Raw genomic sequence first — 27,724 nt, 5'->3', positions numbered from 1 at the left:
GGGGAGCCAATTTAAAAAAAAAAAAGAAAAGAAAAAGAAAGGCCAGGGGCGCCTGGGTGGCTCAGTCGTTAAGCGTCTACCTTCAGCTCGGGTCATGATCCCAGGGTCCTGGGATCGAGCCCTGCATCGGGCTCTCTGCTCGGCGGGAAGCCTGCTTCTCCCTCTCCCACTCCCCCTGCTTGTGTTCCCTCTTTCGCTGTGTTTCTGTCAAATAGATAAAATCTAAAAAAAAAAAAAAGAAAGGCCAGAAGTATTTTAATAAACAACTATAAGCAATCTTTGGCAAACACCCTGATACAAATTATAGATTAAGCAGACAGGGTACACAGAAGTAAGCCAAAGAGAAATAAGATGTTTTAAGAGTCAGAAATTATCGAAAACTTCAGTAATAAAATGAAAAAACAAAACAAACCAGGATGGCTAGAAATCATAAACTATGCGCTAGTTCAAAATATTACTTTATTTAGATTCAAATGTAGAGCTGATTAACCTTAAAGGCTGTCCTGAAAGAGTATAAGAAGTCAGAGAAATTCCTGCTCTTCACAGGGCCGGAATCATCTTCAGCACCCTGGTCCCCAAGCCATTAGACATGTCATCTCCTAGGTGAGCCACTGCAGTAACCCACTAACTGGTCTCCCCGTTTCCATTTTGTTCCCCACAATCCACTCTCCTTATCATAGCCAGATGATACCCTTTCACATCCTGTGGTTCTTCTGTGTAAAGCCCTCCAGAGCTTCCTACTGTGCTCAGAATGAAATCCAAAATTGTTACCATGGCCCACAAGACCCTTCATGATCTGGAGCCCCTGCCTTCCCCTCCAACCTCGTCTTGAACCACATCCCCCTCCTGTTCTCAAGCTCCAGGCACACTGGCCTTGTTCCTGTTTCTTGTACACACCAAGTTCATTCCTAACTGAAGGCAACTGCCCTTGCTGTTCCTTCCGCCTGGACAGTCTTCTCCCAGGTTTTCATAAGGATAGCAACTTTTTGTGATTTAGATTTTTAGCTCAAATGTAAAATCTGAGCGAGGCCTTTCCTGAGCACTTAAATTCTCCCCCACCCCCAGCCCATCAAGCAATTTCCCACCAACGCATTTTCCCATTTTACATCTGTTTCCTCCTAAGGAAAGGGGCCTTGTCTGTCTTGTTCGTTGCTGTATCCACAGTGACAAGAATAATAACTGGAATATAGGAGGTACTCAATTAAAATTTACTGAATGAATGAATTCTACTTTCATCTCCCTTACCTTTTAAACAGAAACATGTAAAATAAATTAATCTATTAATTCATACAACAGGCATTTCCACAGGGGTACCAGGTTGCCTCAGCTTTAGATCAGAAAGTAGAGCTAGGCTAACGGTAGCAGTGGAAAAACAAGCCTCGGTACATCTCAGATTGACTTCCTCCCTCGTGGATACTTAGACACGATGGCGATGATGAGTGGTAGAATGTTTAGCATGACAGAGTGCGATCAACTCACCTTAACTTAGTTGGAAAAGACTGTTATGGAAACGTCAGCCTAAAAGAGGGCTTCTCTGACCAAAGTATCAACTGTTGAACTGCTGGGAAAGCATCCGGCTGCCGGATATACCAGACACACTACATCCCCACTCTTCCTTTCTCACCTGTGATACTGGCTCTGACGATCAGCTCTCTGGTGACTGTCGGGAGAACTCAGGACACACTGCTTCTGGAGTTTGTGGGGAAGCAGGATGAGCAGCTATCTTCCCCACCCCAAAGCCTTTGAGGCCACTGCTTCTATTTTCTGGGCAACCAAGCTCTAGTTACCTGGTAACAGATGGCCCCAAAATGGTGGTGCAGTTCCTTGCCTGAAGGCAGTAGCATGATTACCTAATACTGCCCAAGGCCTAATTTCAAATCCAGCCTCTGAGTTGGTGCAAAAGCAGAAAGGTGAGGATTAAAGCTGAGGAATCATACAGCCTGTGACATGTGACCTCTGGTCAGGCAGGGGTGGCCAGGTCAAAGAGATGCTGTCTGAAGGAGGCTACCCACTCAGGGGAGGTGCAGCAAGAAGCTCCCCACCTGGGTGGGGCTAAAGCCCAGCTGGGGCTGAGTCTCTGGAAGGCAGAATTCAGAGTGCCCTGCGACTGTCCTTTCCAAGACACTGCTTGCATTAATGATGTTCCAGATCCCATGGCACACTCAGCTAAGCCCTGTCAGAGAGGCACTCTAATGATCACAGAGCAGAACGACTCAGGTAGACAGACATGTGGAAACTGCATGGTATTCGGTCCCCTAATCTCAGCTTCTAGGAAATAGCTGGCAATTAAAGACACTCAAACAAGGCTGCAAAGGATGAAATAAATTCATTCTGATCCCAACTCTGGCTAAATTGTGGTGCTGCCTACATCTTTACTGTTCTACTTCAAGAAGGGAGCATCTTCAATGTCAAGTATTTGAGAAGGAAATAAGGTAAGTACTATGAGTGCATTTTGTGAGCCCCAAAACAAATATAAGGGATGACAGTTTGGAAAGTTGTCTCTCTGTTAGTCAAATATGCTCAGGTACTGATATTTTAGTAGCTAAAAACAGTACCCTGCTCTCACTGACATTTTTAATTCCATAAAGCAGGCAGTCTAAGTTGTAAGAACTTATATTCCTGTCATGGACTGAAATAAAGCTAATTTCATTGTGAATTAAAAAAAATATATATATATATACACACATATATATATATATATATATATATATGCCAAAAGACAACCCTGGGGGGTGGGGTGGGGAACACGCCAATAAGCAAAAAGTATATTAACAAAAACCTTGCTTGACATTGCTCCAGAAGATAATCTGCATTCCTACTTTGATTCTAAAGGGCTTTTTCCTCCAATTTTCTATCTTTAAGAGACTTCCATAATCATTAAGTATCACCTCCAAATATCTTTTTATGCCATAAGCAGATTATAAATTTATAGGGGTAACTCTCCATTTTCTGATGGCTGTATGTGAGAGGTTTTTCCCTCTACAATTGAGGAATAGATACCTCTTGGTCTGCAAAAATTTGGATACCTCACTAAGAATTTATCAGAAAGTTGTTTGGTTTTTTTAAATACTTTGTAAAAATCATAATTTGCATACATATGTGTGTGTATATACATAGTGGGATCATGCATTTTTTTACTGATGACATATTCACTTTCCCCAAAACGGAAAATATTTTTTAAAAGCCTAAGAGGTCTCACTACCCAGAGATAAACATAATTAACATTTCGTTACATTGCTTATAATCATTTTTTCCTATCCCTACACACATATTTAAGAAAATTTGAATCATATTGTACATATCATTTTTTTTTTAAGATTTTATTTATTTATTTGACAGAGAGACACAGCGAGAGAGGGGACACAAGCAGGCGGAGTGGGAGAGGGAGAAGCAGGCTTCCCACCGAGCAGGGAGCCCGATGTGGGGCTCGATCCCAGGACCCTGGGATCATGACCTGAGCTGAAGGCAGACGCTTAACGACTGAGCCACCCAGACGCCCCTGTACATATCATCTTGTTAAATATATATGCTTCACAACCGTCAAGCATTAATGTAACAGTATTAGTCCAAAATATAAGTAGCAGCGCTTTCTATGAAACTAAAACATGACTTCACACGGCTTATTAATAAACTGGCTACGGAGATGTAAACTTAATTAACAGTTATAATTAAGTTTACATTTGTATGTATGAATGCTACCTGTCTACCCTGACAATGAAGAGAAGCTCACCACATGATCTTGTGATAAGACTCAAGCCTTAAAAATGCACCCCTAAAAGATAGACTAACATTTCAAGGACCAAACCAAGTATCCAAAAGAGGAGAGGCCAGCTTCTGGATATCGTTATCCATCTGTGCTCACTACAACAGAACTCCGTCAGGCTAGAAGAACTGATTTCAGCTGGAAAGGCTGTTCTTCAACTGGGAAATTCTTAAGAGTTTTTCTATATTGCCTTCAGAATGATCGTGAGGGAAAAGTATCATAATGAAAATGCAATTACTTTCCTGACATTATTTGTTAAGTAATATTAGCCAGAAGGTAACACAGACTAGAGTTAGGGAAATCTGAATAAGCAAAGACATGTTTTCTTTCCTTGCAAAATAGAGAACACTATCAGCTTTTAAATAAGAATAAATGATAACTTTTGAAAATTAGTGGTTTTATTAATACTCATCTTTTGCTCCCCAAACTTGCTGTCAAATCCTTTTAAGTGATGATATGGAACATGTTTATCAATTACACCTCCAAAGGGGATATTACTTCTTTCTTCATTTGAATAGAATTATATAAAAAGATTACCTGGACAATTAAAAACATTTCAACCAGTCCTACTTCTGTTTCCTTTCAAGTAGGTAAAGAGAAATATCCAGAGGGAAAAGGTAAGTAGGATTTTTGTTTGTTTGTTTAAGTAGGATGTTAATTTAGGTATCCTTCCCACTTCCCCCAGTAAAATGAATTAAGCACATTGCCAGGCACACGATAGACACCAACATAAATTTGTTCTATGAATTCATAAAAGCTCCACTTCAAGCACACCCAGTGTTAAAAAGTCACAATTAATAAAATGCAAATTAAAAAGTAGATGTAGGACTTATTTTAATATAAAAATTGACTTTTACATCAGAAGTATGCGTGGCAACTTTTATATTTGGGTCTTTAAGTTTTAAGAGTTGTAATCTCTCTTCAATGAGCAATCCTTGCAGCAGTTAAAACAGAAGTAAGAATGGGAGACATACTTGCTCCTCTGGTTTTTCATTTCAATAATCAATCCTCCTTTGGATTCACTGTGCACAGTGCCCACAGTATCAGTATTGAAACTATAGCCAACACTGATATTAATACAGAACGACCTGGTAATAACTTCCCATGCCATATAACAGCTAATAAAATCTAAAGGGAGAAAAGGGAGATTTTGAACAGGAGTAGGATAAAAGTTTTTCCTTTTTCTTCAAATTTCACACACTTACAGAGTATGGACTCTGGCTATGTGTCACCGCTGATACCATTTTGAGTGTGTTTTTCCCACTGAAAAATTCAGTGCAAGAGTATCACATTTTAAAGTGATTTTTTTTTTTTTTTAAAGAGGCAGGGTGGGTGGAAAGGAACAGTTCTAACATTTGGGTGTTAGCTCTAGATGCTTCTATTCTGAACCTCTCACGACTCTTGGATGATCAATCTTTCTTCCAGGGCCTCCGATAAGCAGCAAATCCTAGATTTGATTATTTTAGGGGATTGTTATTTTTTTTAAATCTAGGTATGGTTCTCTTTCTTACCTTCACTATTTTTTTTTTTTTTTAAAGATTTTATTTATTTATTTGACAGAGAGAGACACAGCGAGAGAGGGAACACAAGCAGGGGGAGTGGGAGAGGGAGAAGCAGGCTTCCCGCGGAGCAGGGAGCCCGATGCGGGGCTCGATCCCAGGACCCCGGGATCATGACCTGAGCCGAAGGCAGCCGCTTAACCGACTGAGCCACCCAGGTGCCCCTCTTACCTTCACTATTTTTACCACAAATGGCTTTTTCTTCCTTTATAGTGTCTAACAGGATTTCTATTCAGTAGAGACAGATTTTTGGAAGTCTGAAATCATTTGGAAGCACAGGCTTTAGGAGAGGGAAACATTACTTAGCTGGTATCTAGGATACCTGTATCTCTTGCTCTGGTATTCTAATTTCACCAAAGAAACGTGTGTTCGGTGAGTCAGCACATAGAATTTATGCCTTAGGGTAATATCTAAAATGAAGTACTTGTACCTGATTTGTTAAAGGGAAATTATTCTTTACTAGGTGTACCTCTGACGGACTAGAAGCAAAAATTTCAAAGGTAATTTAAAGAAACCTTAAAACAAATTTTTCAAATGTGCTTGGTATTCTAGTAGTTTGATGGTCCCTCTGTGAATCAGGGGACAATGAATAAGGCTCAAAGTCCAAATCTACAACACTGTCTTGGCAAATCTTCATTTATTTGATCAGTCCATCAAGAAAATTAACTTACATGAAAAAAGAAAAACTACTGGAATCTTTAAAGTAAAATAAAGTATTTACATGTGTTTAACCTACATGCATTCATGTTTAAAACCTATCTAAAAACCAAAACTTCAGTGCCTGCCCTTTTCAGTGGTCATGGAAAGACTGCAATATTGCATGTGGCAGGATTCCTCTCAGGACCACCCTGTGCAGATCAGCCATCGATCCCACATCATTAGCCAGTCCAATAACACAAGGCTGAACAACTGTACTTCCTCCTGGTACACATGCTAAATAAACTTTACGCAGTAACTCATTGGATAGCTTATCTCAATTCACAGCCATATTGCTAATTAAAGGGCATGTGATTTCCCAAACTGTAGAGTACCCTAGTTCTATCAATAATCTTTTAAGTACAATACTGTATAACAAAATCAGAGATTGTCAAATGACCCTATAGACAACTCAGTACATACTTTTCACGTGTAATGCAAATGGCACCATTACCTAGACTCTGAATGTGAGAGCCCAAAACAACCTGAGAAACATACTACCTTGAATACCTAACTGGGCAACCAAGACAACTTCATATGGTTGTGACATACAGATCCACATGACCTCCAGAAGATCTGAAGCTTATGAACCCACCTCCTTGTGGATTTTATTGCTGATAATCTGTTTTAAAACTAAAGGCAGTTTAAATTCAACCCTAATGCAGATTTAAGTATGAGAGACAGTCTTAGTTATCCATTTATGTTTTCCTTCAAAGCAATGAAAGTGTAAAGTGCCAAAGGAAGGCAGCACCAGGTTACTGGAAAGTTAGGAGGGGGAGCCCTGGAGCCACAGAGTTAAGTAGTCTTTAAGAATATGAAAGTATATGAGACCCAAAATGGACTTCTCAAAGAGATGTAGAGAATTTGTTGAAATATATTTTAGCACTTAACAGTGTTAGAGCTCCTGAATAAAATGCTTTTTATTTCACTTAAAAAAAAAAAAACAAAACTCCTTTCTAATAGAACATAAACCTTCAGTTTTCTCTTTTATTAAGAAAAATGAGATTCAGGGAAACAGAATTCAAGTGAGCGCTGATGACCTCACCTGGGCACTAAAACATATGTATTGAACTCTTTTCATTTCTTTCTTAAATGACAAAGAAATTGTATTTCTCAAAAATACCCCCTCCCCCATAACTGTATGCTGGTCATTGCTTCTAACTTCATCTCACAATGATAAACAGACTTTCTTCAGGGTGAAAAACCCCTCATGTATACAGATACCTAAAATGTTGTTATGATTAAACAAGGGGGATGATACTTGCATGCAAATACATACATGAAGACTGAATTGATCATTGCAAAGATAATATAAACAGAGATGAACTAGACTGAAGAGAGATACATGAGAGAAAAGTGTTAAATTCAGTCAACATTGTACTTCTGAAAAGACTCAAATATGACAGAACCATAACGAAAGAACAGTCTGGAATGGCATTAAACTCCACTGTATAAAATAGACAAAGCTTAATTATTCTTGTTCAATTACCAAATAATGGTATAGGACTACTGTAGACCAATTACATTATAGAACAGTTGCTAGGTATAGTTCTCAAACCACTAAAAAGAAACCCTGCACCAGCGATTGTGGGTATTTAATTTTAACCCTTGGTAGGAAGTAAGGAAGGGTGATTTTCCTCTTGTTCAGGAAATCAAAAAACAAGCAAGCCAGACTTCCCAGATTCACAGCACAGACCCAACAGCTTTAAACTGCTTCATAGATACACAATTTGAGCATTCCAGGAGAGAAATTTTCAATTTCCCACCCAAGGATTTTTAGGGGGTAAAATTCCCTACCCAGAAAAAAAAAAAAAAATCAAGTTGGCAATCAAATGGTGAGGTTAGAACGCAAACCACAGTAGTCTAGATAGGTAGCAATAACGTCTGTTGTGAAATTTAACCCTTTTGGAGACGTAAATAACAGAATGCCTACATCAAGCGCTTGGATATTCTGCTTTATTGCTGAGTCTAGGCAGCCAGAAAAACATGGTTTTTTTTTTCCCTGCCACAGAGATAATGCCACTAATGTGGCCCTGGGCTTTTAGAAAAGAGCCAGATCTCCTCTAGCCAATTAAGGAGTGGCCTGGAGCAGGCTCAGCCAGAGCCCCAGGGCAGCGGCCACTGAGCACTTCCTGCTTGGTAGTGTGGGGAAGAGAAGAAAAAGGAGACTGCAAGCCTCTTTTAGGGATACAGGAATTCTCACAGAGGGTGGCAGATTCCTTACAAATGAAGTTCAATGAAAAACAGTCTCACCGCCAGAAGCCGAGGCACAAACAGACGATGCCCCATCCCCAGAAGTTCCAGCACCCGACATGCATACTCATTCACCAGCTTGCTCCTCTCGTCGTGCATGTCCTGGGACTTTTTGACAGGAGGTGTGAGCTTAGCAGCTGGGGCTGGGCAGGGCACCCCTTCTTCCATGAGCAGTAAGTAGGTATCCAGAATGAGAAAGCTGGATCTCTTATCCACAATTTTGAGAACTGCAGTGGGAGGGGAGCCAGGCTTAGGTCTCCCCAGGAGCACGCACAAGCCAGGCTGTGGTGGGAATTGTCAGCTAACGTCTCCACAGGAAGAACATTTTGGCTAAATTATCCACTGTGCAAGAGCCCCAAAGTAGACTGGAAAATGAAATCAAATTTTGATCTAAATAAAAAAACGGCAAAAGCAATCGAATGCAAGAAAATGGCCAAGAGTGATGCAGGAGAGTTCAGATACATGTGTTAAAATGTACCAGCAGCTCAGAAGGGTCTAGCATGTGAGTGTGTGTGTGCGCGCGCGTGTGCGTGCGTGCGTGTGTGTGTGCGCGCGTGTGCGTGCGTGCGTGTGTGTGTGCGCGCGTGTGAGCAGACAGCAGCAGCGGTAGCCGGGAAGCCAGGGCAGTTGTGAAGCTGCAAGGAGAAAAGGATGAGCTCATTGCAATCCTTGATTCGTGACAAGGGGCGCTGCGGCCGCCGCGCCTCTCTCGCTCGGAATCAGTAATGAAGGGGTAGGGGAGGAAGGGGAGGGAAGAGAAGGAGGTAGGTGAATGAGCATGCAGAGTGTCTCGGGGGAGAATGCTGTAATAAGAAGCCAATGGCGAGCCGTTGGACAGATGTGCTTCTCCCTCCCAGTCCACCTTCAATCAGTGTGAGTCTGACGGCTTATGCTGCTGAAGCCGAAAGCCCGAGACAAACGAACTAGCTTCTCTTCACATGGAATGCTCGCAGAAGAACCGGACAGCCGGCAGGCTAAAAGGCTGACCTTTCTTCACTCTTGCTTTCTAATAACGACAACAGATAAAAGTCTGATTTTATGCTGCATATTTAAAGTGGGATGCTCCAATCCTGGTTCGGTGACTGAAAGCTCTACAGAAGAGAGGTTTAGGGCGAAACGATACAGGATAAACAGAGAGCAAAGACCGAGCTTCCAAGAAACGACACACCCTCAAGTTGCAGTGTTTATGCAATAATAATGACTTTTTGAAATGCTAGAATGTGAAGTATGTCAGCATTCTGGGAAGCCATAATTAAAAGTAAGATTTCTATAAACATGCAGTATGACAAAACATAAAGACCTACAACATTACTAATGAGCATACATCTAAGGAACCATTGAAGTTGAGATTCTCAGAGCAGTAATAACTTTCTTAAGCCACAGACCCTGATAAACACTCATTTAATAGCTCAAAACATTATTTTGATGCTCTGTGCTCAAATTAATCCTTCCCTACTAATAATATAACTGAGGATTATCCATGCTTTAAAATTTTACAGTCTTAGTATGTGTCATATTAACTTCCTTGATGTGAATAATCAGTTACAGCCAAATGAAGGCAAAAAGACAAGATCCCCTTTGGGAGCAGTTTTTATACTTTAGCTAACAATTAACTAATCATATTCAGAATCTTGTTCTGGGTTCTGGGGTGAATACCAGGTCAGTTTCTCCATGTAAATTGTAATATGATACAGAGTAAGAGGACTAAGAGAACCACAGCTGATTCCTTCTGAATCTTAGTTTCCTGCTCTGACAAATAAGAGTTATAGATCTCTGCAAGTAACAAAATAGAAACATCAGCTTACCTCTCTGATCTTGGTTAAAGAAATAGATTAATTACAGAATTGGGGTTAAAAGGAAATATTGCCTGCTTTAACAGAATATTGTTTAGTTCCTTTTTCCAAAACTCAATAAAACATTTTTTTTTTGTTAAACATTTCAAGTATTAACAAAATCTTTTTTTTTTTTAAGATTTTATTTATTTATCTGACAGAGAGAGACACAGTGAGAGAGGGAGAAGCAGGCTTCCCGTGGAGCAGGGAGCCCGATGCGGGGCTCGATCCCAGGACCCCAGGATCATGACCTGAGCCGAAGGCAGATGCTTAACGATTGAGCCACCCAGGTGCCCTGAATATTAACAAAATCTCAAATAAGATATTTATATATATTGTTGTCAAGCCCTTATTTCTTCCATAAATTCTTTCTTTCTTTTTTCCCCCCCCAAATGATTTTTCTTTCTTTTTTTTTAAAGATTTTATTTATTTGTCAGAGAGCACAAGCAGGGGGAGCAGCAGGCAGAGGGAGAAGCAGGCTCCCCGCTGAGCAGGGAGCCCGATGTGGGACTCGATCCCAGGACCCTGGGATCATGATCTGAGTTAAAGGCAGACGCTTAACCAACTGAGCCACCCAGGCGTCCCGATTTTTCTTTCTTTTTTATAGAGAGAGAGAAAGAACGTGTGTGTGCTGGGGGGAGGGGGGCAGGGAGAGAGAATCTTAAGCAGGCCCCATGCCCAGCGCTGGCCCACCACAGGGCTCTATCTCATGACCCTGAGATTAGGACCTGAGTCAAAATCAAGAGTTGGACGCTTCACCAACCGAGCCACCTAAGTGCCCCTCCGAAAATGATTTCTTAAAAAACTAGAGATTTTAATGTAAAATGATCAAAACCATTACAGTATGACATATATATATATATATTCAGATCCCTAAGGTTCTGGAGGAAATGTCTGATGGGCTACCCAGGGTGGGGCTTCTTCAGCTCGAAGGGGGAGACTGTTAGGCTGAGGGCAGAGGTTCTGGGCCTTTCATAGCCTACCCCTACACACACACACACACACACACACACACACACACACACACACCCCCTCAGGGAACAGCTCCTTTTTTATCTTGTTTACATACTGGAGTTACAGGAGATTCTGTTTGAAAAGACCATGCTACTGCTGTGTAAGTGTGAAAAGCACTGTCATGGAAGCTTCTCGTTTAAGAACAAGGGGACATTTTTACTTGCAAAGGAAGGGAGAATTCAGTGACTCCTTTGCTTATAGGACTTTTTTTGGATTGATATATTTTTTAAAAGCTAGGGGAAATGTTTCTATGCAACTGACTTGGTTTCAAAGAACACTGGCCGAAGCATTTATTTTTCCTTATATAAACCAGAAACAAAGAATTTCTTGCCCAAACGGATTCTGGTAAGAAGTCAAAATTAATCAAAAGACTTCAGAACTATGGTTTGGCTCTGATGCTCACAAAAGAAGTTCTATTAAATGTAATAGCCAAAGTATGATATTTTAATGAGCAAACTGAGTTACACTTAAAACAATTACAAACAAGTGGTCCTGTATTTCAGTTTTCCTCATCTCTCCATCATCCTGCCCCTCAAAAATGCATTATCCTTGAGGAAGTGAAGGTAAGGTTCAGGCTGGGCTCTGAGTGGCCCCTCCTGGGAGAGCAGCAGTGGTTTTATGGGGAGATGGCATGAGTCCAGAGCATACCTTCCCCAACCAGCCTGAGGAACTGGGGCCACACCAGAGCCCTGCAGAAGGCATGGGGTTTGGAGCAGTGAGCAGCCTGAGGAAGAACAGGAGGAAGGGGGAAGTCGAGGAGGCCCCCGAACCAAGATGCTGAACCAGAGAAGGCAGAGCCGGCACCGTGGGGGAAGGAGAAGATGTAGCTGCTGACACGCAGAAGTGGATCCAGGTCCTCGGGCTTCACAGGCCAGACCCGCAGTTAAGAGTGAGGATGAAGATGGAAAGGGAACAACAGCATAGAGCAACTACAGCTCTGTTCCCATGGACCCAGAACATGCTGAGCTGGTGAAAAGGGCAAAGGCTGAAGGTCCCTCTGGGCCCAGAAGGCATCCCCTGCCTGGAAATGACCACACTGAGAGGGGTCTCACCTCCCTGCACTCCAGGCTAGAACCCGCAGAGGAATGAACACATCCCAGGTTGTAATGTCCATCCCCATCCTCTCATCTTCCTTTCTACAACAAGGTGAACCAGACTTCTTAGAAACCTATTGATTCAGTTCTGCATATATGGGGACATCAGCCCAATCCCAACCCGTCTGGGCAGGTATCACCCTATGGAGAATAAAGCACCCTCTATAAGCAGCCCTCCATCCCCAGAATCATCCTTGTTTTCAACATTTCCATAATTTTTCAGGCTGTCCTTTGAGAATAAGCTGTTGATAAGTATCAGGTAAAACAATTCTTCTAGAACATCACTTGGTGAAATGGAAGAATGGATTCCAGGCATTTTTGAAGCCATACAAGAGTGAGTCATCTCAGTGAGCATTTTCTCTTCTTCCTCCCCAACTCTCCAAATAATTTATTTATTGCTGATGAGATTCAGTACAGTACACTTCTGAGAAATAAATTTTTGAGTTATAAAGTAGTCCAAAGATGAAACTAATGGTAGAAAAAAACTCTTCTAAATTAACCAGTTAAAAATACATGATTTCTCAAATTTCCTTACACTAACTAGTATGAAGATTTTTTAAAAACAATCTGTAAGGAAGTTCAACAGCAAGTTGAAGCTAATATGGGAAATTTGGATGAATCATGCAATGAGGCAGAGTGAGAGAAAAGCGAAGAGGACCAGGCAATGGTCCCTAAGCCATGGTCTAAAAAATAGAAGGCTCTCTCTCTGGAGTGCTGGAATCAGGTGGATGGTGGGGCAGAGCCTCGTGCTTGAGTGCTCTCCCTGAGCCACTCCACTGTGTCATAATTGCTGGGCATGTGCAGGACATAAATAGACTCCCACTGTAAAATGAAAAGCATATTTGACTTAATTTTATGGAATTGTAATTAAGAACACTGAGTGCAAAGAAACATGCTAAGTAGTTACTTCAGGGGTTACGAAGGTGAAAAAGGAAACATTTTCTAATCTGCAAGAGCTTAAACTCAGAGAGGCATTCAAACAAAGATAAAGCAGGATGTGGACACCATAAAAGGAGGAACAACACTGTGTAATGATCTAGTCACATATTTGGTCTTTACAATGGATGCAGACAAAAGTAGGCTCCTATTAGTGGGACTGACCTGGACCTAAACCCAAGAGTAAGGAGAATTAAACATATCTCTAGGAGCAAAACAGGGCATTGTTTATTATACTATCGTTTAGTCATATTTACTTGTATGACATAGGTAAATTACTTAATATTCTTTGAGTCTCTGTAAAATGCTAATGTCATATATCTAGCCAAGTTGCTCTAAAAACTTAGTAACTTAATGCATATAAAGTGCTTAGAACAGGGTGGGTGCTAGTCTGTCCAGGAAGTCCTACAGAAGAGGAGAGCAAGTATAAAATGCATTGTGTTCACCTGGTTTAGGGTTAGAAAGACAAAAAGGACTCTGAACGTATTATTAAAAAGAGAATTAGCCAAATACTGATAAAAGACATTCCTATGAGACCAACTGCCTCTTCAGTTCTAACCTTGAAGATTTAAACACTTAGTAATAAGTAGGAAAGGACCTATACTCTTCTCAACTTGGAAAGGTAAAAGGGCAAAAACTGAATTCTCTAGTTATTTCTTTTTTGTAGGATAGACTTTTTATTTTTTTGATTTTTTTAAAAGATTTTATTTATTTATTTGAGAGAGAGCGAGAACACGAGACAGAACACGAGCAGGGGGAAGGGCAGAGGGAGAGGGAGAAGCAGGGTCCCTGCTGAGCAGGGAGCCTGACTTGGGGCTCCATCCCAGGACCCTGGGATCATGACCAGAGCCCAAGGCAGATACTTAACCCACTGAGCCACCAAGATGCCCCTGGATAGACAACTTTCTGAAAGATGAACTCTCAATAATTTGGCAAGTTCCTAAGATCCAACAAATAGGTCAAATAAAGATGACACAGTAAGTAGTATTGGTATCTTGGCATACATGTAAAATCCTGCACAGCACATGCTCTGCCATTCAAGCTCGAGCTCTGCTACATGCTTCTGGAGGTAGAAAGATACACCAGATGCTGCTTCTAACTTTATGTATTATTCACGCTACTTGAAGAAAAGGCTAAAATGAAATGTAATGAGACTGAGCATATAGGCTGTATCACAGGGAAATGAGTCTCATTATTTTGTAGCTGGAATTCATACCCTGAAGAATTGGGAGTACAAAATAAAATCCGTAATTAACTGACATCATGGTGGGTAGTTCAGGTAACAAGTTTATAGGAACTCAAAGGGGAAAAAAAGATTCCTGTAAAGTATTATAGATTTACCTAGTGTTTAAGAATGGTCTGACCTCTCATAAGACTTAAGGCATAACCACGTTAAAGGAATTTTGGTTTTTTTTTTAATAGAAGAAAGAACTTTCTCCCACCAACAATAATTTACTAACATGCTGAATAGTTACTGTAGCAATTCTTGTGGTCAGATTCTAGCTTAATGCCTTTATTAGTGCAAGAACTTCTACAGTCTCTTTAAGAGTTGATCATTTTGCCTCAACTTCCTTATCTTTATTGACAATTATCTCAAAAGGCTGCTTATTTTATTATTGGACATTTATCTGTTTAGAAAGTACTACTTGCAGTAAGCCAGAAATGTGAAACTTCTAGTCACTGGGTTGGGGAATATATTTTTTAACAACAATATAATGATATATTTTATAACAACAATATATAGAATTAAGTTTACTTTCTTTATGTAACATTAATTAAAATATTTGAAGGCAGTCTTAATTTCCTTTTCTCCGAGCTCACCATCCCTGCTAACTGGACCTCCTATAACCTGGTTTCTGGACCATTCTAAAGTGTTAGCAATCCTACCACCTGGGCAGAACACACTTTTTTGGCCAATGTCCCTCAGTAAAGCACTACTCACACTAAGAAGGATATTCTGGATATGACAGCAGAATCATAAAATAATGTGGTGTTGTTAGACCCTAGAAAGCATCAGAGTCTAACATGTTTATCCCACTGATGATAAGACTGAGACAGCGGATAAGTGACCGGTTTAGGATCATAAAACTTACTCTCGGCAGAGCCAGGAAGCCGAGATCCCAGAGTCCAGTTGCTTGGCAGGGAACCTTGCATTTCCTGCAGTGTTGTTGTCTTTCAATTAATGTAGCCGATTACAAAAACAAACAAACAAACAAACAAACAAACAACTATCTTATTAGGAAAACTGTGCTTCACCATTTTATTTCACATGGAATTGACCCGGAGCCTTTGCCTGCTCTCTGCTATGAAAGAATCTAAGATTCATAGATTTGAGTTGAGAGGGGCATCCAAAAGCCTGCCTTGAGAATAATCACTTCTGAACACACACTTACGATAATAAAGGACATCTGCCTTCTCAGTTTTTAAGCGAGGAGCACTCTCTTCTTCAATCACACAGTTAGAGAGGCTACGTCCCTGGCAGCTCAGCCACAGTGTCCACTTAAGAGCAGCTTTCTTGAAGCCATGTTAGTGATGCAGGCTTGAAAACGGAATGCTGTCTCAGTTCATTCATCCCATTCCCTGGGCAATTTGTTTAAGGCTCACATTTATTTTCAAGGTAAGCAGAAGCATAAATAAATGTTAGCAGGGGCCTGTTTTTTATGTTAAATTGATCAGATTAAAATAATGATCTATAGAATCCAGACTGTTTCTTGATTCTCTCATGCTGGATCAGCATTTTACTTTTTATTTTTACAAGTGTGTATGAGTGTACGGGTGTACTGTGTGTCATGGCTGTTAAAAATAATGAGGTGCTTTATTCATCTTGGTAAGTTGTGAATTGCCTCTACCTTCTTCCCATGGTCCACCTCCAGTTCTCTATTCAATTTGCTAACTCTGGCATCTTCATATTACATAGAATGCTAAGTGTAGTTTAATAGCTGTCACTGTGAAAAATAATATTTTCAGTGGAGTAGTTATATGGGTCAGCCCATGTATTAGCAAGTGAATTTGTTTCCATAAAATGAATATGTCAGATGGGGACAGTCAGGGCTTTTTTGCATAGACAAGTCCATGTTCTGGAATAACGATGGTAATAGGTAGTCTGGCTGTATTATTTCCTTGCCCCTGCCTCTGGCCTCACAGCTTCAGATGGATTCAGTAGAATTTCAGAGGTAGCAAAATGGTGAGAATGGAGGTGATTTTTCGTCTACTTTCACTGGAGGTGATCTGCTCCCTCTTCACCTCCCGTGGAAGTTCGGTTCCTGCAGATACTCAGTATGGCCACAGGCTGACTTCCGTGACCGTAGTAGAACAGATACACAGGGTCTTCCCTGCGTGGTGGGCTCCTTTACCTATCTCAGACTCCTATTTGCTCCATGCAGGGCCTAGCAAAGTGACTTATACATCACAAAGTCTGGTAGATATGTGAGTAACTACTAGTATGAATGATAACAGTTATTATTTATTCAGGATCGATAAAGGCTATGAACTATGCAAGCCCTTAGAGTTTGCATTACTGCATTTAATCCTAACAACCAATTATGACCTTTTCACATTGGAGGCACCTGAGCTTAGAACAGTGAAGGGACTTGCCCAAGATCATGTTGCTAGTAAGTGGTAACTGCAACTATAGTTTTTGGATAACTACCAAATGTTTAAAATCTTTATTTTTTTAAAGATTTTATTTACTTATTCATGAGAGACAAAGAGAGAGAGAGAAGCAGAAGCAGACAGAGAAGCAGGGCTCCCCACGGAGCTCCCAAATGTTTAAAATCTAACTTGAGTTATTAAACAGTGAAGGAAGTAGACTTAAACAGGCTGGATCCTAGAGGTTAATCAAATTAGTCCAGTGCAAACAACAGGATTTACACAGTCATGTCACTATGAATATACTGAGGGACTAGTGTTTCTTGGGTTCTAAAAGAAACGATGGAAACAAAAACAGAGTAAAAACTTACGCTCAAAGAGCATCACCTGTACCCTGGTGATCCTATCCATACTCTTCTTGTTAATCAGTACTGAACAACACAGCCACAGGATCAGCCCTCTCTCCAGAGCTGCCAACCTGTGTATCTATCTCCTCACAGGATATATGCAGCCTCACATGTAACTTGATCTCAGCGTCCAAAGTCACCATTTCTTCTCCAGCACAGATCCTCCTCTGACATTTCCTATCCTGGCTAATGGGTTCCCCATCTGCCCAATTATACAGTAGACACCCAGGTGTCATCCCAGAGTCCTCCTTTTACCTCCCTCTACCTCTAACCCATCATTCAAGTCTAGTGGATTCAACCTCCTCACCATCTCTCAAAACTATCCCCTCTTCTCCACTCCCAACTCTTCTGCTTTGAGATCAGCCCCAGGTATGACATGCTGGGGTCTCCACTGTCTACAATACTGAAGGTACTTGGAGTTCCCTGCATATACCTGGTAACTCCATGTCTCCAGGTCTTTGTTCTTGCTTTCTCCTTTTCTTGAACTGTGCTTCCCCTCTAATTCACTTACCTTTTCTTAATCTGTCAAAATTCAATTCTGATATTACCTCCTGCAGGAACCACCCTTCAATCCCACACTGGGACACCTGGCCCGCTGTTTGCTCCCCATGTTTCCACCTGTGCTGTCTCCTGCACAGCACTTGCAGGCTTATACTTTAATGAGTTGCATGGAAATCAATGGTTAGGGTCCCTCTCCCCTGCTAAGGCACTTAGAGATAGGTATCATATACCATCCTTCTTCTTGTCCTAAAAACTGAGCAGAGGCAGTTACATAATGGCTACCCCGTAATTGTTTCTCGAAATGGTTCAGCATTCAAAATGGATAAAATATGTGTAGGAGAATGAAAGATAAGCATTTCTCTGATTAGAGATATTGGTGCTTTAATATTTCTGAGCCTTTTAAGATGCTCTTCCCTCTTTCTGGAATGTTTTTCCTCCATCATTTTTTCCTTTAAAAATTTTAACAATCCTTCAAAATGTTGTTACTGAAAGAAGAAAAACTGAGATGTCAGACCTGTATTTATTTTTTTTAAGGATTTTTTATTTATTTATTTGACAGAGAGAGACACAGTGAGAGAGGGAACATAAGCAGGGGGAGTGAGATAGGGAGAAGCAGGCCTCCTGCTGAGCAGGGAGCCCAATGTGGGGCTCGATTCCAGGACCCTGGATCATGACCTGAGCCGAAGGCAGACGCTCAACGACTGAGCCACCCAGGCACCCCTGACAGACCTGTATTTAAAACCAACATTTGATGTCCAGTAACTGTGTGACTTGAGGAAAGCTAACCTCTTTGAGTCTCATTTTTCATTAAGGAAATAAGGTTTAAAACAGTAATCTTATGAAGTTGCTAACATTATTCATGACTGTGATATTTCTAGGTTGGTAAACTAGGATGATAGTACAGGTAATAACTGATAGGGAAAGCATTGCGGCCAGGAAAGGACGCAGGATGCATGGAGTTAGCTAGAAATATGTGGCAATCTTTTGGAGATGTTCCACAGGCCATGGGAAAGATGAACATGGAGCCAAGGGATGGGTTTAGAAATCACTGGTGAAATATGGGAATGAATGAGGTAAACGAGGGAAAATACGAAAGCCGTGAAGAGATGTTCTCATATTATGTCATGATATTCTTCTCAATTATGCCAGGTGTGATTTAATAACTAGTTATATTTTATTAGGGAAATAATTGACCCCACCAGACAGAATGCTCCTTAAGGGAACATTTTGCATTTGCTTCACTCACCAACTTGTTCCTAGCACCCAGTAGAGTGACTACATATACAAAGAGTTCAGGAAATAATTACTGAGTTGATGAATGATTGAATCTCATATAATATTCCCTGATGGAACTTCAAGTCATTTGCTTGAAATCTGGTGACTTAAATAATTAGTAACATGAGAATACAAATTCCTAATAAAAATGTGCTGAGGTGGAGGTAAGAATAAAAATCTGACAAGTGCCTGTTGTGGGCCAGACACCGCGCCATCCACCTCCATGCATGGTCTTACTCCATTCCTGTAATATGTGGTAATGAGATCACTGCTAAAAGAAATGATTTGTTCATGTTTTGCAAGTCAGTATTTTTTAAGTTTTTATTTTAAGTAATCTCTACACCCAATGTGGGGCTCAAACTCACAATCCTGAGATCAAGAGTTGCCTGCTCTTCTGACAGAGCCAGCCAAGTGCCCCCTCGCAAAATCCATCTGCCGATTTCTACAACATCCTTGATTCCTTGATTTCCCACTTTCCCTAAGCCTTCCAAGTCCAATTGATCTAGAAGTCCTATCAGCTCTCTCTACAAAATTATCTGAATCTGTCTTCTTTTTCCATCTTCACTGTCACCACCTTAGTCCAAGCTATGATCACGTCCTGACTCGGCCTTCTGAAATAACGTCTGACTTGTCTCCATTCTCGCTTCTTTTTCAATTCACATTCCACACACCAGAATCCTTCAATCCAAATGTCTTAAAACCATAAATCAGATATAATTTCTCCCTGCTTAAAACTTATACTGGCTTCCCCTTAAACCCAAATGCCAACATTTTGCTACTGTTTATATGTCTCTACTGCTCTGGCCCCTGCCTAGCTCCCTGACCACACCTCCTTCCTGTCTACATCTCACTCACTGTGCCCCACTCACACTGGCCCCCTCTCTGTTTTGAACACACAAACCTCTCCTGCCTTAGGGCCGTTGTACTTGCTGCTGCCTCTGGTCGTCATATGGTTGGGTCCACTACGTCATTCAACTCAAATGTTACTTTGCTCACAGAGGCCTTCTCTTACCATCTTATCTAATGGAGAGCAGTAACACACTGGATTCTCTTGTATTCTTTCTTTCACAACATTCATCACTACTTGAAACTGTTTACTTCTTTCTCATGTATGATCTCTTTCTCCAACTAGAAAATGTTAGGGCAAGGCTCATGGGGGAGAGGAGGGAGAGTTTTAAATAATCTTTACTTAAGTTAGTAGAGAAAAACATAAATGTAAAATAAGATTCTGGTTTCAGCTTCTTTTTTTCATTCATTCACCTTTACTTTAAAGGATTATTATTTTACAGGGCCTTCTGAATCTCTCTTTTCTTTAGCAACCAGGAGTCAACTAAAATGACCCCTTGACATTTATAGATTCAATATTTATGGTTTCAGCTCTCCCTGAGAGACCCCACAAGGCCATAACACAGTAACTTGTGGGTTTACTGAGGAATGAATTTAGTTACTTCTGTGTAGCAGATGGTAAGTAAGCTTACCTTATAGTCTTTGTTCTTCACAGTTATTCTATGTTCTTATGACAAGGCAGTTATTTTATCTCAATTTTATAAAAAACGACACTGAATAAAAATATCATAGTGGCATTAAAAAATTTAAAAGCATTGTAGAATATATCTTTCATGAGTGTCAGGTTGTTTTTATCCCCCTGAACCTATGTCTATACACATCTTTGTACAAAAGGTCTACCTGGTTAACTGTAGTAATGCCAGGATTAATACCAAATGTTAGGCTTCCAAAAAAGGCTACTATGAATCTATAACCATCATAAAGACTAGCCACCTAAAACTGCAGAAACCATTTTAGACATGCAAGTAGCTGAGTCATTGTGGTTTTTGGTAGAGAGAGGTTTCTATATTTGAAAACAACGATATAATATTGGTTTTTAAAATGTCCTGCAAACTTTGGATAATATATGCTATAAAACTGTCAGCTACTTTGGGAAGGAGAAGGAAATTAACAACACAAAATAAGCAGAAACACCCCTTAGACCAAATGGGAATAGAGAGGACTAAATGAGCTCAGGGGCAAAAGGTGAAGAGGAAATACTCAATTCTCTATGTATACACCATAAGCCCAGAGTTGTGCCTGGTGCTAGTGGAATATAAAACTAATGCGTAATATGGTCTCTATCCTCAGTGGCATTATAGACTTGGAGCAGAAACAAGGCCCATGACTGGGACATTAGGGAATCCCCATGACTGTGCAATAATGTGCCTAATAGGTACATCTGAGGCCAGATTATGATGAAAATGGAATGCCAGATGATGGGCTTATATCAGACAACAGACAGGTGAATAATACAATGAAGACAAATCTTTAGAAAGATTAATCCGGTAGCAGAGGGCAAGGGAGTATAAGAGAGGAAGAGACTGAAGGTAGACAAGTCATAAAGCTCTTGCAGTGAGCCAAATATGAGAGGAAGAAAGCCTGGACCGGTGTGGTTGCCATGGCCACGGAGAAATGCTTAAATCTGAGAAGCATCATAAAGGAAAAATAGCTCTTCATTATATTCGTGTAACTTTCCAAGTACATGTGGCTTATTATGTCTTCTTTTATATAACTCATTGATACAAAATTGCCAGAGATAATATTCTTTACCAATTCAGGGAAGGGCACACCACGGAGGAAGTGAAATGCCCCCTGTCATATGAATCCTCCCTCAAAGTTGTTGATTTTGAGGCACTAAATTTGGCTAAAAGATCAATTGGTTTGGTCACTTTCTCTGAGAGTCTAATTATTTTTTATTTTTTATTTTTAAAGATTTTATTTATTTGACAGAGAGAGACACAGCGAGAGAGGGAACACAAGCAGGGGGAGTGGGAGAGGGAGAAGCAGGCTTCCCGCGGAGCAAGAAGCCTAATGTGGGGCTCGATCCCAGGACCCTGGGATCATGACCCGAGCTGAAGGCAGACGCTTAACGACTGAGCCACCCAGGCGCCCCGAGAGTCTAATTATTAATAGAGTTCAAACCCTAATGCTTTAGGCGGAACCAAGCAGAAGCTTATCTGATAGCACTACTCAATCATCTAGGGACACACTGGTTATCACTAAATGAGCAGTAAGTAAGAATATGTGAAGTCTAATAAGCTGCCTTCCCTACAAAAAGCATTTTATATGCAGCTCCTTTCCTTAAAATTAAAGAGAGGACAGGACTGGGAAGTTGTAAAGAGGACAAGAAAGAGAGAAATAAAGGAGAGAATAGCAATGAGAATAGCAATGACTTAGCATTTATCATCAAGCACATCTAATCGTTCCCATGTCTCTCTGATGGCACCTGGGAAACGCTGCTCAGCGTCCCCGTACCCTGCCCTTTCCATCCCTGATGTCACAGCCTTGGTTCAAAAGGCCTTCATGATTTCTCCCCTGGTCTATCCTAATAGTTTCACCACTCTCCATATTTATTACCAGTCTCTCCACATTTCCCTTTACTTCTCACTGTCTCCAAAATTTTCTTCCTAAAACACCATATCTAATTACATAACTATTTGAAGGTAGCCTCTGGCCCACAGGTTAAAAGGTTAGCACACAACCCTAACAATAAGACACCCTTCAGACAATCTAGACCTCTCCTGCCTTTCCAACACATCTGTCACCTTGACACCTTAAGCCCAATGTTCTCATGAAGCTTCTTCCCCAACATGCTGTATTTTATGGTATTTCTGGTTCTCACATATGCTGTTCTCATTGCCCAAAATATCATTCCTTGTCTTCCCTTGTTAATTTTTTTAAGTTTTATTTATTTAAGTAATCTATACACCCAATGTGGAGCTTGAACTCATGACCCCAAGATCAAGAGTCAGATGCTCTTCCAACTGAGCCAGCCAGGTGCCCCTCCTTGCTAGTTAAGACTCAAATGTCACTTTCTCTTTCAAGTCATCCTTATCATTACCTCCCTCCTCTGCCTTTGTATCCTGTCCTGTTTCTTCATGACCACACAGTAACAATCATTCTGTGGCAATCATCTGTATATCTATTTTCCCTACTTATCTGTGAAGCCCTTGACTTAATTACAACATACTCATCTTGGCATGTCCACTACCCAACAGCTCCTGGTCACTGTGGTCACAGATTATTTAAATAAATATTGAGTAAAAAAATGAATAACAGATGCTCAAAATGAAGAAGTGAGTTATAAACAGAATTAGAATAGGAGCTTAATTTTTATTTTATTTTATTTTTTAAAGATTTTATTTATTCATTTGAGACACAGAGATACAGACAGAGAGAGAGAGCATGAGCAGGGGGAGGGGCAGAGGGAGAGGGAGAAGCAGGTTCCCTGCCGAGCCAGGAGCCCAATGTGGGGCTGGATCCCAGGACTCTGGGATCATGACCTGAGCCGAAGGCAGACGCTTCACCAACTGAGCCACCCAGGTGCTCCAGGAGCTTAATTTTTAAAAAGACATGTATTACACTAGGGGATGGCAAGTGTCTATTTTATTTAATGTCTAAATGAGTAAGAAGAAAGGTCAAAATGAAAGTAAGTGCAATATTTATGGATTTCTAAAAGAAAAGAGGGAAAACTCTAATACATAGTAAAACAGTGTAAAAGCCATAAGAAAATAAATAAAACTCAAATTATTTAGCAATATGCTATCACTTGGTAGTTCCTTCAGAAACAAACAAATTTGTAAAGAGGACAAGAAAGAGAGAAATAAAGGAGAGAATAGCAATGAGAATAGCAATGACTTAGCATTTATCATCAAGCACATCTAATCGTTCCCATGTCTCTCTGACGGAGGCTCTCATGAGACAGGCTAGCTCTCTGGAGGTGGATCAGTGGACAAATGGACACTTTGCAGGACAGACACAAATGCAAGTCCAGAAGTCATTGTTTTAGTTTGGACTTTAGTGTGTAAAATATATGGGGGAGGGGAGTGTTAAATTAAAAAATATTTTCCATTTCATATGGAAACAAAGTATATGTGTTGAAGGAAGTAGTAACTTACTTAGCTATAAGTAATCAGTACTGCAAAATCCAATCATTAAAGTTCTCAAACAAAGGTTTCTAAACAATGTTATCATGCGCCCAAACTCATATTAAAATAAAATATACCTTTAAGAAAACATCTGATTGGCAAGTTTATTTGCCCAAGAGGGCAGATACTCAGAATTTACTAATAACAGGATTGAAAGCACATTCAAGAAAATGACATAGAAATCACTTGTGGCAGATGGAAGACACTCCCATATGTCCCCCTATAAGCTATTACATTTAGATAAGAGAAAAACTACAAGTAAATGGGTAAGATGTTTGAAATGAAATTAGCCAGGCTAGATAAATTAACCAAAGAATTACATTCCAGTTTCCATTTGTTTCACATTTACATATGGTTTTTATTTCTTTCTTTCCTATGAATGAAAGTTGAGAAATCTAGCCAAACTTCAAGAACTAAAAGTCTAATATGTAAGTATTCCACTGTATGCAAGACAATGGGGCCTGAGAGCAGGTGTCACCACGATAAGGCTTACGGTCTGCACATAATAGCGGAGAAGTATATAGGCTGTAGGGTCAGCACTTGAACAATCATGCTCAAAAGCTCCTGCAGGACCCGAATGGTCATGTGCTTAAAAGAGGTATTATTCCTTTAGCTCATTACATACCAATGTCAGCTTTGCTGTCTTTGCTCTGAAATGAGAACACATTATTTTCCAAGAGGAATGCACCAACTTCAACTGTGCTCAGCAGGAATTTCTTTGATTTCTTCTGTTTACCCTAAAATTGCCTAAACCTAGCATAAAATACCAAGTCATGACAACTACAATTTATATGTATATGTATTTATATATATATTTACTGAAATTGCTTATTTTATTAAAGTGGTAGCCGAGTGAAAAACTAACAATCTAAAAGACTTAATTTTCTGTTTTACAATCACCTATCTGTTAACAGTATATTTTGAAATACTGCGGTATATTCTATACAAAAAGGAAAGGGGAGGCGGAGGAGAAGAAGAAAAACTTTCCAAGAGCCTATTTAAATATCACCAAGAACAAAATGGGTCCTATTTGAAATACACCACCTGCCATTATTTTATAATTAAGGAGGAGGCATTTATAATTTAATAATTAAGAATAGGTTTAAAAAAAAAAAAGAATAGATTGACTGGTGGCTTCCTTTCCAAGGCTGATCATTTAAAATGGAGCTGGCTCGGGGCGCCTGGGTGGCTCAGTCGTTAAGCATCTGCCTTCGGCTCAGGTCATGGTCCCAGGGTCCTGGGTCCTTTTAGAAATCCATAAATATTGCACAGGGTCCTGGTCCAGGGTCCTGAGCCCCCGGCTCAGCGGGAAGCCTGCTTCTCTCTCTCCCACTCCCCCTGATTGTGTTCCCTCTCTCGCTGTGTCTCTATCAAATAAATAAATAAAATCTTTAAAATAAATAAATAAATAAAAAATAAATAAATAAAATGGAGCTGGCTCAACCACACAAGAACTTGCAGAACATGTGAAAGCTGAGTTGCAGACAAGCACCCACTTTACTCCCCACTCCCTCGCTGCCCCCAACTGCTCCTCCCCCTTCTATCTCCAGGCTGCCCTTCTTTACACTTATTTTCATTTGCTCCCCTCACAGTCCTGTCTATTCCTGGCTTTGTACTCAGGTTCTTAAAACTCATCCCAGGCCAGCCTTACTTGATGGCTCGTGCCCGTCTTGGTGACCTCCTTCAGTTCATCTGCTCAACTCTCAGCCTTTATGGTGTATTACCATCTTGTGTAGATGATCCACTACCAGTCCCACACCTGCTGGGATCAGCCTCTCCCACTTCCTGCCACAACAGGGAGAGATCTCAGACTGGTGATGTAAAAGAAAGCAAAGAGATCTGAGATAAGGTACATATAATAAATTGATGAAGAGAGCTAAAGACAAAGGATAATAGAGTAAAAGTAGTCAAGTCTATAATTTTTCAAATAAAAGAGAAAAAATAACAAAGATGCAAAGATGTTCACTCACCTCTCAATTTATCAACAGAATGGTGGAACTAATTTCAAACTGAGGATTAACAGATTTGAATGTGTATTGTAATTGTATTTGATATCTCATGTATCAGGAATAAACTTAAATAAATTTAATGACTTCACTGAAGTCATTCAGTTGAAGAACTGACTCAAGAAGAGCTAGCAATGTATTTAGATGCCTTATCTGGCATTCCCTCACACCCCACTCCAATATACTATATACCCCCAAAAAGTCTAATCTCTCCTATGATGCAAAGGGCCACCCATGCAGAGTTGCAAGCTGACCCAGGGGACAGTAACAAATGAACAAATTAGTTTCAAAGAGCTTCCCTTAAATTCTTCAAATGGCATTTAAGTAAAATAAAGCAGATATTTAAAAGCACTTACTTTAACATGTAAGCTATAATGCGACAGTATTTCCTGGGAGTTATTTCTATTTAGGACTGTAACACAGGAAGGTAAGTGATGACCAGAGATTAGATGTGAGCTGGACATGAAAAAACATGTAGGTTTAGAAAGACTGGAAGGCTATTCACAGACAGAAAGCAGACAAGCCCCAGGTGTGCCTGGCTAATCTTGAGTCCACTTCCAGTTTAGCTGGAGTAAAGATATGTGATGAAGTTAGAACCATCCATGTGAATATAGTATGGACAGTTTACAGGAAAAACTAGGGTATCTGAATTCTATTCCAATCTTTAGGAGTTAGGAAAGTTCTATTAAGTACAGGAGAAAAGGGATGGAAACAGTGTCTGAAGCCGTACTTAACACTGGTAATTCTGAGGGAAATTTCTCTCCGTGCATGATTATTTAAATTGAAAAAAATTTTAAATTTGGGACATAGGACTTTTGTACTCAGAAGAAAGGAGTTTTGGCATACATAATCGACGTGAAAAGATCTGCATTTACTATATAAACAATTAACAATTTAATCTAAAGAAGCAAGGATTAGTGTGATCCACTATTCTTTCTCTCCGATATAAAACATGAAAACAAACCATAGATCATTAGGGAAAAATCAAAACTACTTCAAATATTGCTTTAGATGAAGTGCAATCTACTTAAATACAACAACTAGAAAACGGATGAGGTTAATCCTTTGGCCTTTTGCGACTCTGTGCATCAATCCTGGAATTAGGGATGCTTGCTGAACATGCATTATACTCTCTAACTCCATCCATGTTGTTGCAAATGTCAAGATTTCATTCTTTTTTATGGCTGAATAATATTCCTGTGTGTGTGTGTGTGTGTGTGTGTGTGTGTGTGTGTGTGTGGTGTGTGTACACACACACCACATCTTCTTTATCCATTCATCAATTGATGGACACTTGGCCTGCTTCCATATCTTGGCTATTGTAAATAATGCTGCAATAAACGTAGCGGTACATGTATCCATGTATTCTTTGGGTAAATACCCAGTAGTGTGATTACTGGGTCATAGGGTAGTTATATTTTCAACTTTTTGAGAAACCTCCATATTGTTTTCCACAGTGGCTGCACCAGTTTGCATTCCCACCAACAGTGCAAGAGGATTCCTTTTTCTTCACATTTTTGCTGACACTTGTTTTTTGTTTTTGATTTTAGCCATTTTGATAGGTGTGAGGTGATATCTCATTGTAGTTTTGACTTGCATTTCCCTGATGATAAGTGATGATGAGGATCTTCTCATGTGTCTGTTGGCCATCTATATGTCTTTTTTTTTTTTAAGATTTTCTTTATTTATTTTAGAGAGAGAGGGAGAGATGCGTGCTCAAGGGGGAGAAGGGGCAGAGGGAGAGAATTTCAAGTAGGTTCCATTGCTGAGCATGGAGCCTGATGCCGATGTGAGGCTTGATCTCACAACCCTGAGATCACAGTC

General features: G+C 40.2%; 1 protein-coding gene across 4 annotated transcripts in view; it reads right to left on the bottom strand.

Moving 5' to 3' along the window:
• Positions 1-27,724, bottom strand: part of RABGAP1L (RAB GTPase activating protein 1 like) — a 748,424-nt gene that overhangs the window by 150,712 nt on the left and 569,988 nt on the right. The window contains exon 1 of one of the 4 annotated variants that reach the window (XM_036117463.2): positions 8,272-9,001. The exons of the other annotated variants lie outside the window; for them this stretch is intronic. Within the exon in view, the coding sequence (XP_035973356.1) occupies positions 8,272-8,439 (168 nt within the window). The 5' untranslated portion in view covers positions 8,440-9,001. Of the gene's footprint in view, positions 1-8,271; positions 9,002-27,724 lie in introns of those variants that run through there. 4 annotated transcript variants of the gene reach the window in all.

The sequence above is a fragment of the Halichoerus grypus genome, chromosome 7 (assembly GCF_964656455.1).
Source record: "Halichoerus grypus chromosome 7, mHalGry1.hap1.1, whole genome shotgun sequence".
Lineage (NCBI taxonomy): Eukaryota > Metazoa > Chordata > Mammalia > Carnivora > Phocidae > Halichoerus > Halichoerus grypus.
The sequence above is the reverse complement of the archived record's forward strand: the minus strand, read 5'-3'. Positions and strand labels throughout refer to the sequence as shown.